The sequence below is a fragment of the Mesitornis unicolor genome, unplaced genomic scaffold (genome assembly GCF_000695765.1).
Source record: "Mesitornis unicolor isolate BGI_N332 unplaced genomic scaffold, ASM69576v1 scaffold46782, whole genome shotgun sequence".
NCBI classification, from domain to species: domain Eukaryota; kingdom Metazoa; phylum Chordata; class Aves; order Mesitornithiformes; family Mesitornithidae; genus Mesitornis; species Mesitornis unicolor.
This window is the reverse complement of record NW_010172144.1, coordinates 65,286-82,062: the sequence shown is the minus strand read 5'-3', so window position 1 is coordinate 82,062 and position 16,777 is coordinate 65,286. Positions and strand designations below refer to the sequence as shown.

Sequence of the window (16,777 nt, the reverse complement as noted above, 5' to 3'; positions counted from 1 at the left end):
TTTTTTTGGAGAGCAGGGTGTTAGAAAACAATTGATACGAATAAAGAGCTCTCCTTCACCACTGAAAGTAAACTGTGTGCTTAATAAGATGCAATAATTTGGTCTCTGTGGGCCAGAAAACAATAGCCTCACTGTTGCACTGATACCTTGCAAGTTATGTCCTCATGTCACCCAAAGCAAACTGTAATGGGACTGCTCCACAGCTCAGATTCCCTTTAAACCTCTTAGCTAACCTCTTTTACCTCTTCAGGTTTCCCTCTTTAGCACAGACATGAATCAGCTGCTTCAGGAAACCTCAATTCCTCAAAAAAAAAAAAATGAAGGTGTATTTTATGAAGCTGTACTCAAGTCCCCTGTGCTTCTTACAAATATTCCTGACTTTTATTCTTTACGCCGGGAGTTGGGACTGCATAACGAAGCAAATAATATCTACAACTGTGACTGACTTTAAAGGGAGCAACAGCAAGCAGAGCTTTGTCCTCTCTCTCTGAGCAGGATGAGAATCTACTAATTACTTTATTACAGTGTGGGTAGAAAAAGGAGGGAACTTCAAATCGGCACAGCATTCAACACAGTACTTCATTTATAGTGAAGAATTAAAAAAATCCCCAAACCTAGAATAAATCTCCCTCCACATTTTCTCATTTTCTTTACCCTAGGTTTGAGGTTACTTACACAAAGGCACAATATTAAAGATTTCATACACATCTCAAATGCCTTAGGCCATAAGCCCACCTTTAGCTGTCTAGCACTGAGAAGAAACATTTCCTAGAGGCAAGCTACTACGTAATGCTCAGGACGATGTTTCTCACATCCTCCTTCTTTGATCTGTCAAATAAAAGCCACTGAAAGAAAAAAATGCTAAACACTGTATTAGTTTATTTTCCTGCCACAATTCTATGGTTATTTGCTCTCATTTTCATGGATCTTTTTATCATCACAAACAGTCACTGGAAGCGGACAAACAAACCACGTAAGGCACAACAAAATATTCAACACATGCTCACCTTCAAAGCAATAGCAACAGAACACCTGAAACCAGAGTCTTTTCCCAGGTACGCTATGTTATGCCACTGAGGTCAAATGGGTTTTAGCAGTTAAATTTGCCCCCTTGATACTCAAAGGCACAGAGGTTATTCTATCACTGAAAAACTTACCACCACCACTGTACAACATCAATGACTAGAGATTTGCAAAGTAATGATGAATACCATTCAGGCATCAGAGAGAGAACAAAAAAGGGAGATTCCACCACGGGAAAGCCCTCCCATGAGGAACATCCTCAGGGGCTTCACTCCACCGTGAGCACAAGGCGCTCTTACCTGTGTGAGTGAGCAGGTGCCGCTGCAGGGAATGTGCCCACGGAAAGACTTGAGGACAGTAAGGACAGGGGATACTTTGCAGGCCATCTGCGTAAGCGTTCCTCTTCCCTCTCAGCAGCTTATCTTCAGCAGTTTCCTTCTCATCCTCACTTGTTCCATTTCTGCCGCTTTCTTCCTTGAAATTGTCAGTGGACTGCAGAAACGGGCTAAATTTATTAGTGTCTGTGGTAGCCAGCATCTTCTCTATGCTGGCAAACTCCCCACTTGACTCCAGATCTATGCCACTACTAAGCTTAGGCTTATTTTTCGTTCCTTTCTTTCTACCTCTTTTCTTAGTCAACCCAGCATCGGCAATGGGAGACTGCTCTGGATCGCACGCCTGAGTCAGGTCACTGGGCAGGCTCGAGTCTCTCTGAACGGCGGTCACAACTGTCACTTTTGCTTTGGTGTTCCCTGATTTGTCACACCCAGTGGAGCTGTTCACTGCCCTGGGACTGGTGTCTGCAGCCTCCGTTTTCAGCAAAGCCGGAGCAGAAGACACAGATGAAATGATCTGTGCAATGGAAGCCAATGGTGGCAGCTCTTTAGTTACTGGAGGCTTTGGCAAGAGAGGTGGCGGTGGTGGTTTAGGCCTCAAGGGTCTCAGCAAGGCAGAATTGCCAAGGAGAGCCGGGGAAATGATTGGGACAGTCAAATGCAATGAACCTTTCAGTGGCTGGGGATGTCTAACAGCCCTGGTTTTCTCCGAGTTCCCATTGGCACCAAAAACCAAAGGACACTGCAGACAGTTATAGGCTTTATCACTGTCCCCAGAAGCAGCCAACTCTTGATTTCTGGCTTCACACGGGACATCATCTTTATCCTTCTTCAGGACTTTGGGGATGGACAGGTCGATAGGCTCCATGGAACAGTCATAGAGGGACAGGGGAGAAGAGCCAAACACGTTCTCCTGCTTCACATGCACGGCACTCAGGTTTTTGCTCTTCTGAGAGAAATCCAGCGGCTCGTCAAAATCCATCGGGAAGTTGCCTGCAGGTTCAAGTTTGATGGGGACGTGAGACGATGTGCCAAGCAAGAAGCCGTTCTGTGGCTCCAGGAAAGGCGTCATGGGCTTCCGGTCCATGTAAGTGCCGTCCTCCAGTAAAGGAGGGTCTGTCTGGCTTTCCTGGGCACTGCAGTCCACCGCTAAGATGTAATTCTCAATCTCCCTTTCTTGCACGTGCAAGTGCTGCTTGAGGATATGGTGAATGCAGTTTCTCTTGGCTGAAAAGGCTGTGCCACACTCCTTGCACTCAAATGGCTTCTTCTTCTGGCAGCCGCTGTGCGTCCTCATGTGAATGCGAAGGGCCCGGTAATGCTTCAAGTCCTCACCACAGAGCTTGCACACAGTGTCTGGGGAGCAGAAGGCATCCACCATCTCTGCAGCGTTGCTGGTGACATATTCGATGTTCTTCTCTATATCCTTCCTGGTCACTTTGAGGTGCTTCTTCCGCAGGTGCCTCTCACAATTGGCTTTCACAGTGAACGGGTAGTGGCAGATTTTACAGATGTAAGGCCTCTCCCCACTGTGCGTCCGCAGGTGCCGAATCAGTGCTGCCTTGTCAGCTGCGATGTAGTCACAGATGTTGCACTGGTATGGGGAAATACCCAAGTGAGAACGGATGTGAGCTCTCAGGACACCAGAGAAGGCAAACACCTGGTCACAGAAACGGCAGGGGTACAAAACTTTCCTCATGGCTGGGGATTTCTTGTTCGCTGCCCCTGCGATGATGGCTTTGAGGTCTCCTTCTGTGACCTCCTGCTTGATCTTGGCTCCCATACTTAGAGGCAGGAGAGCTTCGATGATGCTGTCCTGCTCCAGCTGTGTCTTCATCTCGTGCTGAGTTAAAGGCTCTACTTTGGGTTGGAGGAGCAACTGCGAGGAAGGACTCGATTTGGCTCCTGGCTGGGGGAGGTGAGAGTTGGAGGAGGACTCCACCGAGTTCTTGATCAGCCTCAGAGGGGGAGGTGGGAGGCTTGGGCTGATGCAGCCAGGGGAGGCTTGCTGGGCACTGATAAGAGGAGGAGGTGTAGAGGTTGCGACAACTGTTCGGGGCGTTACCAAAGGCTTTGGCTTCAGTGGCGGCATATGCTTGAAAATGGACTGCACGGGGACAGAAGGTGCCTTAGAAAGTGGAGGAAGACTGATTTGAGGAGGAGCAGAAGAAGCCATCTTCAAGATCTGCTGAATGTCTGCCAGCTCAATGGCAGACTCATTGGAGATGGGTTTTACCACAATACTGCTGTCAGGCTGGATGATAAAACCCTTCTGGAAAGGCTGCAGCGAGAGGAGCTTTATGTTTTCTTTTGTAGGGGGAAGGACTGAAAATGACCCTCCCATAGAGGCAGCTTCCAGAGGAGCGAGGCTGAGCAGACCGGTGCTGCCGGGTTCCTGAGGTAGGTTACTCTTCAGTGCTCTGAGCCGCATTTCTTGGACCTCGTCTTGCGCATTGTCCTCCTGCCTGACAGGCTTGATGTCTTTGGTGTACTGTAGGCCCAAGGATGCCATGAAGGCTTTCTGGTCTGGGTTCTCGCCGGGAGGGGTCAAGGACTGTGGCTTGTGCTTGTCTTTTCCCTGATCCACCACGTGAGTTTCTGTGTGCAGTTTGAGCGCCGAGAGCATGGGGAAAGCCTTGTTACACGTCTCACAAATAAATCGATGGAAGTCACTGATGCACCTTCGCAAATTTGTTTCACACCAGACCTGTAAGACATGCAAAAACATTTAGAGGAGACACTTCAAACCAGAAAGGCATCCCATGCTGCTGCAAAACAAAACCAGTTCACTCTCTCTTCCACTGCTCAAGTTAAGGAGTTTAGCACAGCCACCACCTGCCTGGCATGGAGATATTCCTGCTCCGTGGCCTATAGTCACCTAAATGGTGTATCTGATTTAGGGGCTGACTCTCCAAAAGTTCCCTTCTATAAAGGCAAACTCCTTCAGAGGGCTACTCAGACTCTCAAATACTTTTCCATCCTGAATTTTTCTTCCAGAAACCTCTCAACTTCACTGACAGGACAGGAGCTTCAGCAGACTACACAGCAAACTTCAGCAAGATGGGCAGTAAGATTACCTCCTTTAGTGTTACTACTACAAAGAAACGAGGAGAAGAGGAGGAAAACCAAAGCAAAACAACAGAAGGCAAAACAACATAAACCAACCAAAATAATATCCCCCCAAACCAAATCAATGAAACACAAAGCCCAAAGTGGAAAGGCTTTTGGTTACTGAAGTCTGATTACATTTATCCTCCTAAGAAAAATACTACGCTCACAAATGGATTTTATACCTGTCCCTGAAAACCATCATGAATCCAAATGCTGTATTTAAGTGCTACCCAGGTAGTTCACACGTTGCAAAAGATCCACATCAAAGAAAAGCACAAGTGATCAGTTAAATAGAGGGCTGGCAAGACCTTTATATACCCTACATGCTTTGTTCAGGCCTCACAGTGCAAGCAAAATTATTACAAAAGGAAAGTCTCAACATTTAAATCCCTTATTAACTTTAAATGCTTGCCATTAATTACAAAAGAAATAAAACTAAGTTGTTTAAAAAGTTCTCTCTTCTTCTCCTGATTTTGTAACTTTTACACCAAAATTCTAGTTACTAGAGTTACAGAATGATCTACATGCTCCCCTGGACCAGCAGCAAATTACAGGTCTACCACCTTGCAGCCAGAAGAGCTGGAAATCAATGCTTTAATCCAAGCAGAACAAGCATGGTGCTGCTGGATTGTGCTGTTTATTTATTTACCTTCTTTAAAAAAAAATAGATAAGCAGCTTCATCCAGACTCAAACTAACTAAGGCAGGCAAGGTTTGAGAGAGGGCAGTTCAATAACATCCAACAGAAAGCTTTATGGCTCTCAGAAAGATATTTACAGACTTCCTGCCTTTCTCCAGCCACTGTCCCTCGAAGGTGCAAAATCTTCAGACCTCGCATAAGGAACATAGTGGAAAGGTGCCTGGGAGTGTTTTGTGAAGAAATCACTGAAGATGTCACTGTTTAGTAAGTAAGGTGGCTTCCCAGAGATTTTTGCGATAAAATCTTTCCACAACTACATCCTTGTTACAGTAAATTAAAATAATGTTTTTCTTACCACGTGTCCTCCCTAGTTATTTCAGATGTGGAATGGTTTTGGGAAAGTGAGAACTAATGGGCAGGCTGGAAGGGGCAAGGATCTAATATCACCAAAATTTTCCTTTAAAATATTTTGACAGATTTTTCACCAGTAAGTTATCCACTGGAATACTGACAAAAACCAGCCCAAATATTCTTTAGATGAAACAGAGAAGGCAGAAAGTGTTTGAAGCCCACACAGACAGCGGTAATGTGATATCCACAAAATATTCTACATCCAGTCTCTGCCTCATCAAGGACAAGTCTTTCAACAAATTCAGAAGATATGCAGTGTATCGGGTGGTACCTTCAGCTATGAAGAACACAGAGTACCTGAGAAATGCGGGGGAACTTCCTGCAGGAGAAGTCGGTGAATCCCAAGTCGTGGAAGCCTGCCGGAATCGAAGGGTTGTTCTGAATGAAAGGCTTTCCCATAGGATCTCTGGGAAGCTGCTTGTGGATAACTGCATTATGGCGCAGTACACCCCGATGAGTACGGAAGGTAATACAACAGATGTCACACCTGGAAAGGAAAGAAATAACACAGAAATGACTTACTGACTGCCGCAAGCCTAAGGACTAGCATTCTTCTTGCATTAGGACAGCCTCCTTCCTCTTGGCCTCCGATACCAAGAACCTGCTAAATGCAAACCAAAGCCACAATGTGTCAAAAACCTATCACCACAGAAAGGCCATTTCAATCACAGTCACTTTCTACCAGTTTCTGGCTATTAAGTTCACTGGGAGTTTAACGAATATAGCACACGACAACTGAGCGTCCCACGTGGGCAGACAGCAAAGTGGCAGCTGAAACCACAGCCTTCTGACAACCTTCCCATTGTCCAGCATAAAATATTTCGATGGTTTTACACCAATTTATCATTACTAAAAGGTACTATTAAAATAAAAGAAATTAAAAAAAAATCAGTGATAAGGAGAGGTTAAATAAGACCTAAGTAGCAAGCAGCTACAAATGTGTAAATAGCACCTTTTAAAACTATTGCTTAAAACGTACTCCACATCACTCAAACACCTGTGCATGAATTTTCTCTGCAGTGCCCTTCCATAAACTTTCGCTGATTTTTCTCAAAGCTGTTATGAGAAATAAACTGTTTTAAAAGGAAAACTAGTGCTCCTTGAAGAGGTCGAGGGTCAGAGGAGGAAGAACCTGAACCAGGTTCAACACTTCTGACACCCCCTTCACAGCCAGTGTGCCCCAAAGGAAAATGCAGAAGCAACATCTTTTGCTACCCTCACTTTATTGCTATTGATTGTTTTTCTTAAGTTCTGAAATGCCAAATTCAGAAAAACAAGTTTCCCACATAAAGCAGACTTGCATTAAATAACTGAAGGTATTGGAAATGCAGCTATGCTGCAGGCAGGAAGGACTACACAGCAACATTTGGCCAAGATGTCAACAAACAAGACTGTTAGCTTTCAAATAATCAGGATGTGAGCTCTGCAGCACGACTGTGTGGGTCACATCCACTCTGCATTCAACAAGTGACATGCAGTTTTGCTCAACGTGGTTCCTTGTGGTTACAGCTCCAGCTTGCAACCAAAGCAGGAGTTTCACAGAAATAAACATCAGCGAATGTGAAGCAGTCAAGATTTTGTCAGTGAGAATATCACGTGCTCTAGGAGTTTTTCACGTGTCTCCCCCTGCCTTAGTTCTCCCCATACTGTCTTCACCCTCCACAACAAGGAAAAGGACATGTGCCTACTCATTAAAAAAACATCCTGCAATTAGAAATTACTTCTGACAAATTCCTGAAACCACTCCCTCCCTGTCCCTAACAAACTCCCATTGTTGTTCTTTTTATCACTACATAAACTTTCACAGACCTTTTTTATTCCCTGAAAATGAAGAGATAACCAAGTCACTCACAAAGCCATTGGACTCAGAGTCTCTGAGTGGTGAAAGATGCAAGTGTGAAGTATTTGTAACACGGCCTTTGTTATCACGGTACCCAGAAGGCTGGGACATAAATATTACGTGCTGGAGGTTTCATCTGTTACATCTCTCCTGACAATTCACTTGCGTTCTACCTTTATAATTCTTGCCAGCATAGGTCCTGCATTCCATTAAATACCAAACCTATGCCATTTACAAAGCAAATGTTTACTTAAAGAGGTCTCCTAAACATGACAACAATCTCTGGTGGTGGTGGGGGAATGCCAACACGTAGCACTCCTCCAGTATCAGGATCTACAGCTTTCCTCCAGCTCTCTTGGCAGCACCTACTCCATGATGCAAAGCTTTCATCTTCAGTGAAAACAAAAACACACAACCACCAAAACTGCTGGGGGAAGGAGAGCATTAAAGGGTTAGAGTAGTCACCTGAAGAACTTGCAGACTACTGAAATAAATCCTTTTTAAGAGGTGATGAGAAGGTCTTGCATGAAAGCAAGCGGTGCTTCTGGCACGCTCTTCCCGGTACGTCAGCATACAGATGACGAGGGGTTGCAAGCAATGCTCCTGCACCACTGGAAGCACTGCCTGCAGTCTGTGGGGCCTGCTGTTGTGCAGAGGGATCCAGACCCTCTCCCCGGGGCATCTTGAGTCAGCTCTGGGGTCCCTGATGTATCTGGCTTCCTCCAAACCAGCAACGCAATGCAGTGGCTGTATACCATCATGTGTGAGAGGGCAGGCACAGTCACCACTGATGCGACCGCAGAGCTAGTGGGAGAGCTGGCGCCTGCCATGGTACCCCCGGGATTTGGGCTCAGCAGGAGCCAGCACTCCTGGGCAAGCAGCCAGCCTCCACACACACCGGGAAGGTGCACCTTGTCCATCTTATGCTCTCTCACCTCTGTTGGCTGTGCGACACGCTCATTTTAAGCACTGGTTTATTTAGGGCTCCCATCAAAAGCTGCACCTGAGAGTAAATCTTTCAGAGCAGACACACGTGTGAAAGTCCTTCGCGGTACACCTGTATCAACTACTATGCCTCAGGACAGTAAAAATCTGCAATTTAAAAATGGTGTTTTCCATGCAAAGGCAACTGCCTCCCTAAAACAAAAGTAATACATCTTGAAAAAGGAGTATGTATTTTCTCTCTTTTATAATGCATAGAATTAAACACCCCTCTGTATTTTACTCTTTCCTCCTTAGTCTTTTATTTTCCTTGCTATGGGTGAAGAAGCAGCAAGCAAAAAGAGAAGTTGAGAAAAGGATTATGCTCCTTTTCCATTCTGTCAAAAAGAAGTTCCTGGCTGAAAATTGACACCTGTCACATCAAGATAGGTACTTCAGGGCAAATAAACACCATGCCCTGGCCCAGTACCTTTCCCTGGTGTCACAGTTTGCAGGATCACTCAGGAGCTGGACCCATGGGTGCTCTCCCTTCCTCCACAGTCCAAGCACACCTGTAGAGCTGGCCGCAGACTGGAGAGCTAAAACAAAAACACCCCAAGAAAAGCCTTCCCTGGGAGATGTGGAGCAGCCTCTGCAGGGCAGGCTCCCCACTGGGCTCCAGCCCACGCCAAGGACGAGGGAGGTCATTGCAATGTCGCTCCTGATGCCGAGGGGTGCCACTGTGCTGCCGGCTCATGAGGGCTCTCAGGCTCCGCAGACCTCACTTGGGCTTGTCAGTCTCCACTACAGATGCAAGCTATTTAAAATACATGGCCCGTCCGCCCGAGTGTGCACACTATGGTCTTTTTTACTCATGTGTGGTTCTTTTTAAATTCCCTTCCCACATCCCAAGTAGGAAGGGAGTCCAAGTTTCTCTCAAATGACATGAAATGAACTTTGAATACAATTAGCCCTGCAGTTGTAGATACGGACATGTACCACTTCCAAGGAAAACTCACAGGTACTGAGCTTCAAAACCAAACTAGTTAAGGCAAGCATCACGCTGCACTGACTAAGACTTGTGTTAATTTAAAAAGCTGCCATGCCTAACAATGCATTAACTGGAAGCATTATTTTTTTAATGAAGTCTAACCATGAATTTGTCTGTTTTGCCATCAGTACTATTTTCTGTCTTTAGGTAGGTGTCAGTGCCTATAGTATTTTAAAATCTAAAAGTACAGTCTAAGAAGGACAAGAGAAAGGAATCCTAGGTGGCAGAAACATTTTTTCATCTCGCTTAAATTGCTTTTAAAAAAGTTACCTAAATGAGGAAAATCTGAAAAGTCCAGCATATCAAACAAAGCATCTGAAACATATGGTAATACTTCACCCAAGATGAACCTTCAAAACAAAACAAAAGAAAACACCAAAAAAACCCCCCCTCTCCTTAACAATTTCACAAGTCTGCCCATATGTAGTGCCAAGTCAAACACGGATGGTATGGCTGCAGAGAACAGAGATGGGAACTGGTTCTGAGGCTGTCAGCAGAACAGGCAGAGCAATGGCTCAACACCTGAGCAGAGATAAAAGCACTCTACTTGCAAGGTAAGTTTCCAGATGCAGCAAATAAAAGCCGCTGTGTTATCATGCGATTGCTAGTCTTGGCCACAGTTTTCCATTTTTCTATAAATACGATTACACAGCAGAGAGAAGAAAGCCGGTCACTTCCAAGCACAGAGACTCAATTATAAGTAAAAAAAGGAAAAAATGCAGCTAAGACCTCTTTAAAATGAGCCTCATTCTTGACTGTCTTTATGCTTTGGAGTCGCTCATACCAGTACAATGCAAACACAGTACCAGGGCTTTGGGCTGCTGGCAGAGGTGTACGAAGCAAGTGGGTGAGAAAACAGAACTGCTAAAACACGAAAGCAGAACTGAAATACAACTGTGCGAGGACAGTGCAACGACCAGGCTGACCTTCGTGCTCAGGCCACGTATCACACCAGGCGAGTCTGTTTAATTATTACTACACCAGTGCACCTTTTTTTTTTGTTTTGTTTAAATGCAGACAAGGTCTCCATGTGAAAACACACCATTAAAAAGCTTTCTACTAAAATACATTAGTATTCTTGAAATCTGTAATGCTAACTAGGATATAAAAGCACTTTAACAGGCTTTAAGAAATAGTCAGTGCTTTGTGCAGCTTGTTCAAGAGGCAAGCCGGGATTTGCCACACTTACGACAAGCAGCACCTATGCAAGAAAAGTTTACACAAGTGACGCCTGTTGCCTTGCATTACACTCTCCTCTGAGCCAATTCCAATTTGTCAGCAATGGAAATAGTTTCTTTCCTTTAAGAAAAGGAAATACATTTCATAAAGGTAAATCACAGCCAAATTTTGAGCAAAATTAATCAGTCCTGATTTTGGTTAAGGGTAATGCAGTCAAACATTCAATCCTAAATTTTGTATTTCAGTAATCAAGATGCAAATGCCAAATATTTATATCCATCATTCTGTCACCAAGAAATTAAACAAACATTATGCTCTGCATTACCTGAGAGTGGCGGTGGGAAAAGGAAAGTGACATTTAGCATTCTTCTACTCATACTTCTAAAACCACACAAGGGTGGACCAAAACCTGACGTTCTCACCCATGCAGCTCACTAGCACTACGTTGCCCATGTTGTGGACATCAACAAATAAAAGCAGCTTTCATTTCCAGGCCTTATCTAAAGCAAAAGGCTTTGTACCATTTTGCTCTTTTCCTGCCTGTGCTTTTTAGCAACTGCTGCAAACAGAAGCAAAGAAAACAAAACAAGAATGAAACATATCCTGAGACAGAAGTCATTAATACAAAGTTATGTTATTAAGTCATCTGACTTCTCCCAGAGAAATTCCCAATACATATCGTAAATAAATTACCACCCTTGTCATTATTCTTTCTGTCTCACATTATTTGCAGAATTAATGCAGTTCTTTAGAAGCAAGGAAAAATCCTATGCTGACCTAAAGATAATGCAAGAAGAGAAAGATGGGCAATTCCCTGCCACTGACTCATGTCCACACCAGAGACAGGAGCAGGCTCCCAGTCTCCACACTGGCAATGTGCACTGCAGAGGTCCACAAGGAGGGGGAGATGGAGAAAGGACGGTTTCAAACATAAGGGCTTTCACTACCTATGAAAGAAAAACTAGCAGGTTACACACATGCTCCCCTTCAGGAAAGGATTTCTTTGCTTCTCTCTCTCACTTCTTTTGGGGCAAGGGGAAGGGAGGGAGATGAGAAAGCAAATTGGTTTCTGCTCCTGTGCAACCCCACCCAGGTCCAGATACTCATCTCCTTTTGGAAGAAAAACCCTTCCTGGCCTCCACACCCAGGGCTCTGGGAAATAACATCCAACAGCCGCACTAATCTCTCCCACTTGCTGCAGATGAGTGACGGAAAAGCAGCAGTGCTGCAAACGCCACTCCTGCCTCCCCCCCGGGGATTCCTGTGGGTCCTCCTGCTGTCCTGCCTCCTTCCCCCGCAGCACCAGTCAGTGTGTCTGACCCCAAAGGACCTGCTGTTCTCCCATCTCCACCTCGCCCAATGCTACGGGTGAGTGCAGGAACCTCGAGCAGCACAGGGAGCCAACTCCCTGCCAGGCATGACGGGCTGGAGGGGCTCCCCTCCCCTTTCCCAGTGCATACGGGGACACGGACACAGCTCACCAGAAATTCAGTGCATGCTGCTTCACCTCCTCAGCAAAGGAGGGACTTTTGTGTTAAGTTTTCCTCCATCCCATCTCCCCACTGGCTGCCTGACTTCGTTACCAAAGTGTCCCATCCCTCCCTTTAATCTTCCCTCAAAGAAGCCACCCTTGGGTGCAGCAGAGACCGAAGCCACTGTGCCAGCTCTTCTATTAATAGAGGGATGCACAATGCTGTGCGCATTCCTACAGCTGCGCTGTGGTCCTGGTGAGAAAAGTGCCGAGTAGGAGCCAGGGCAGACCTGATATAAACCAGGGTGATGTGCTTCAGAAACCTGTCGGCATACTGCGGAGCCAGGGTCTCTACTGGCACATCGAGACTCCCATCGTCAAGGGAAGTTCACCGCTATGAGGTCTAATAAAAAGGCATGAGCCATCCTGTGCCAGCTTTTAACTCTCTTTGCATGAAAGCAAAGAAAAATTAGGGAAAAAAAAATTACACTTGTACCAGCAACACCTCAACATTGCCAGATTTAAGTACCGCTGCCCACTGGAACAGTAGCTTACTCTACCATTTACTTAACAGAATTAACATGCAACTAAGAACAAATAAGGGCAAAATGGGAGATGGCTTGCAGACACTTGCAAAAAGAAAACAGTTCATTTTCTCATAATGACCTTTTTACTTAACAAAGGTCAAAGTTTTAAAAACCATAAGTGTCAAGAAATTGGCTGGACAGAATCACAGAGCAAGAGCTGAAGATCAACATAAATAAGAGGTTTAGTAATTAGGGCAAGCATACCTAGGGTAAAAAAAACAAACATGACCAGTACAGTCCTCTACAGCTACCAAAATGGCAAGTTGCGAAGCATCCAGAATAAAAGTCATTATCTGTGCACAGAGACTTAAGTGGAGCTTCTGGTATTCTGTTGGGGAAAGAAAAGGAAAGTTCTTCCTGCCTTCTAACACAGCTTTGAACAAAGGAAATCAAGTACTTGCACGGTTTTAAAATTAATGGCAAGAGTTAAAATTAAAAAAATCTATGCATCTACCATGTTAAAAAAGCAATGCCACTTTTCACAAGTAACATAAGAAACACATCCACAGGCGCTTATCTATGCTATAACCATCCACTGATGACAACAGGGCTCACAAATAGGTGCAGCTGAAGCCGCACTGAATACCCTTGCCCTTATCTACATTCACAAGGAAGTTATGCTCGGCACGCAGACGTGACTGCTAACACAGTGAGCAGCAGCCAGCACTTTGAGAGCCTACGTATAAACAAACCCTGGCCATCAGGATCATGCAGGCATGCTAATAACCTATTTTGGCTCAGCCTTCTTTCCCTCCTGTATTCCCTTTTACAAGAAGCTTTCCTCTACAGCCAGCTTTGCATTTTAGCTACTTTCTATTCTTGCAGATGGGCTAGGATATCCAACACCATGTGACACACCACACAGTTTCACATGAGAGCACCAATCCCTGTGTCCATTCACTCTCTGGTATTTTTACCCGGCTGCTCTGGATTCCCAGTCTCCTCGCACAATGAGCTCCCTGATGTGAGCTGACCGCTTCTAGGCCAGCGCTGGTCTCGTGCTGCTCTTCAGATGTTTCCCATCTCTCTCTTCTGAACAGAAACTTCAGAAAGCACTTAAAATGCAGTTCTGGTCTGCATTTGCAAGCCAGCATACAGACAGATGCTCAACCCACTGATTTTACTTCTCCATTTGCCATGTAAAAGGATGCATTTACCAGCTTGCTTGCATACCTTCTCTTCTGCCCTATCAACATTGAGAGTTGCATTGTACCACTGCACATTTGTGATCCTAGCGTCTACCAGAGCCAGATTTCATTGTAAACTGAATCGGCAACACTACAGAACTGACCCTTGTGCATCTCCAACCTTTGCTGTAAGAAGTCCTGCAGCAGTGGCTCTGTTAGTACTCAGTAACTCTAGCAGCAGCTCCTACCTAAACTATTCTTGCTGGTTTGGTCTCAAACAACGAGTAAGAAAGGAACTATTGGTGCCAAAGTATAGTGTGCCAAAGTATAGCGTGCCAAAACCAAAGGTCAAGAAGATCTATGAACATGTCTATGCTGGAGTGCTCTCCATCTCTCTCTCGCAACACTCAACAATTGTGTAGAAAACAACGACGTCAGAATTATCCAGCTGCATTAAAAGCGCACAACATTTCGTATTTTGAAGTGCTAACAAGGAATGAGGCTTATCTACGTGCACACCAACAGTTGTGACAGAGATGGAAAGGTAGTATGAAATTCCACGATGCTGCATGAAGACTACTCGCCATTCGTGCTTCAAGCTGCTTCCAGTAACAGCAGCATCAGCTACTACAAAAAAAAAACCATCCTCGCCCCACCATGAACCCCTAGTTTTGTCTCACAAGTACTATAAATTGCAAACCACACTTAGTTTTCAAACACATTTACTCTTGTAAGTTTGCAATGTCACTAACACCCTCTTCCCACAAAAGGCTGGCCACGTGTAGAAAGCAACGCGCTTCACAAAAATGAAGTCAGCAAGATTATACCCTACTATATAAGGAGAGAAAAGATAAAAAGTTAATTCCTAAAACTGCTTAAGTAGGCAATGGCAAAAACAGGAATGAAACTTAAGGGGCTTTTTCTGGTGTTTTTTTTTTTTTCTTTTATATCCTGTACAATGTGACCCAGTCATGTTGCTACTCTGTACACAACTTAGTCTTGTATTGGTCTTTTTTACTAATGGCTGATATCTCCATACAGTTTAAATTTATATTAATTAATTTTCTTGACTATTTTATCTCCTCAAAGCCAATGTGCAGAACTGCCCTGAAGAATACTAATTGGGCAATAAACATGTAATATTCTAAATAGCTAGAATAATTTTGACTCAAAATTCCCTTTCTTTTGTCTTGACTTTAAAGAGGCTGCTCACACGCACTGGCTAAAATTATTTAAGAGTGGGACATAGGTCCAGGTGCCTTGCAGCATGTCTACACCTGGCACCATGCACTGAAGAGAGGAGATGTGCTGGCAAAGGAGGAAACCTGGTAACCAGCCCGACTGAATCGCAAGCTGCACATCACATCCTGTGAAACAATTCACCCTCAGAGTCCAGGAGACCATTACTGGGGCATTTAAGCTGTCCACTCTTTCTGAGTGAAGCCAGGTAACACCAAGACACAATGACAGCATTTTCCACTCAGGAGAGTTTTCAGAAACAAGAGCTCACAGTGGTTACCCTGGCAAAGCTGGGGGTAGATGGCCACAGACACCAATGGCCAGGGTGTCCTGACACTTTCCATTCCAGGACGTGACCTCTTCTGTTGCTACGCCTGGTACCGATCTAAGTGTTCAAAACAACAGCTTTCCACGGTGGTGCTGAACCTCTAGCCATTCGACTTTACAAGTTTCAGCAAAACTTGGGTAGGCTGTTTTGAAGAACAAGGTAGACTGTGAATAGCTCTTGGTTTTCTTTGTTTGGAAGTTCTACAGAAGCACATTACCCTTGGGCAAGAGAACTGCTTTTGCAAGAGAACTGCTTTTGCTGTCCTCGTGAAAATATGCCTGGGATTTGGCAAGTTACAAAGCTTAATATATTATATCACTGTTTGGACATGCCCTCTAAAAGGTCAAAAAACTTAATCTACCCTGAATCCATTCATGGCAACAGGCATCTACTGGTTCTGGTCACCAGGTCAGCTCAGTGACAGGCAGACTGCATCTTTCACACTCTGCAACGTCTGTTTCTTGTCTTCTGTAACAAGCTAGCAAAACCAAATCCTGTAACTGAGGGCAACGCCACACTGAACCAAGTGTGATCAGAAAGTCCCCATGACACTCATTAAGATCCAGGCTTTTACCATGTTCAAACTGCACAACTATCCTTGCTGAGAAGTGATGTAGAAACACGTCTCTAAGAAAGGAGGTATCTGCAACACTATCACCATGTCCCTCCTCCTCTCCTCAGGAGGACACATGGGCATGAGAGGCAGCACAAATATCTTCTTGCTCCTGTGAGGAAGGAAAAATTGAAAACCCTTTAGCTGTTGGTGCAGAGAACTACAAGAAGCCCCCTGGAGGAGGAGGAGGAGGAGAAGAAATACAAAGGGTATACTCTTGGTACAGTGAAACTCAGAGGAATTTTATAGCGTATGTACTTTTTTTAAAAGCCACACATTTTACTTCCAGCCTGTTCCACTGTACTTGCCAAAGGGAAGAGCAGAAACCTCACACAGCGCCTCAAGGTTTCTCCCCAGGAAATCCTCACGTCTTCTTTGCTTGTACTGCTGATGTTGCTCAGAGCTGTCTGTCAGGCAACCTTTACAAGCACATTACCATGTTTGACAGCAACCCTCCGCCACAAAAGTTTCCAGAGAAGTTATTCAGCTTCGTGAGGTTTCTCATTTTCCTTACTGGCTGCACAGCGCTTCAGTGCTCTGCTAATTATATCAACACTCGGATACAAACTCACCAAAATAGACAGTGTCCTGAGGCCCCAGCTGCAGGGAAATGGACGTCTCCTTTAAATAATCCAGGTAGAGAGGCAAAGGGGCTCAGAAAGCACCCCTGGGCCACCTCCCACCGCTAATGGGGACTGCAGACAACCTTGCCGGGACCAGCTCATGTCACTAATTAGGGTGCAGGTCCCATGGCTTCAAAGGGACAGAGACTGAGCAGGGAGGTAATGCCACGAAGGAGATGCAGCGCCACAGCCCATTGTCAGCCGGACAAAGAGCCCTATTATTGCTCCCAAGAGCAGGGTAGTTCAAACCCTAATTAGGAGACAAAGATGCTCGATTTA

General features: G+C 45.0%; 1 protein-coding gene across 1 annotated transcript in view; it reads right to left on the bottom strand.

Annotated features, from left to right (window-relative positions):
- The window catches only part of RREB1 (ras responsive element binding protein 1), a 64,446-nt gene that overhangs the window by 17,003 nt on the left and 30,666 nt on the right, over positions 1-16,777 (bottom strand). Inside the window, exons 7-8 of the mRNA XM_010180273.1 lie at positions 5,817-6,006; positions 1,323-4,065 (exon numbers count right to left, since the gene is read on the bottom strand). Coding sequence (XP_010178575.1) covers positions 1,323-4,065; positions 5,817-6,006 — 2,933 coding nt within the window. The remainder of the gene's footprint in view (positions 1-1,322; positions 4,066-5,816; positions 6,007-16,777) is intronic.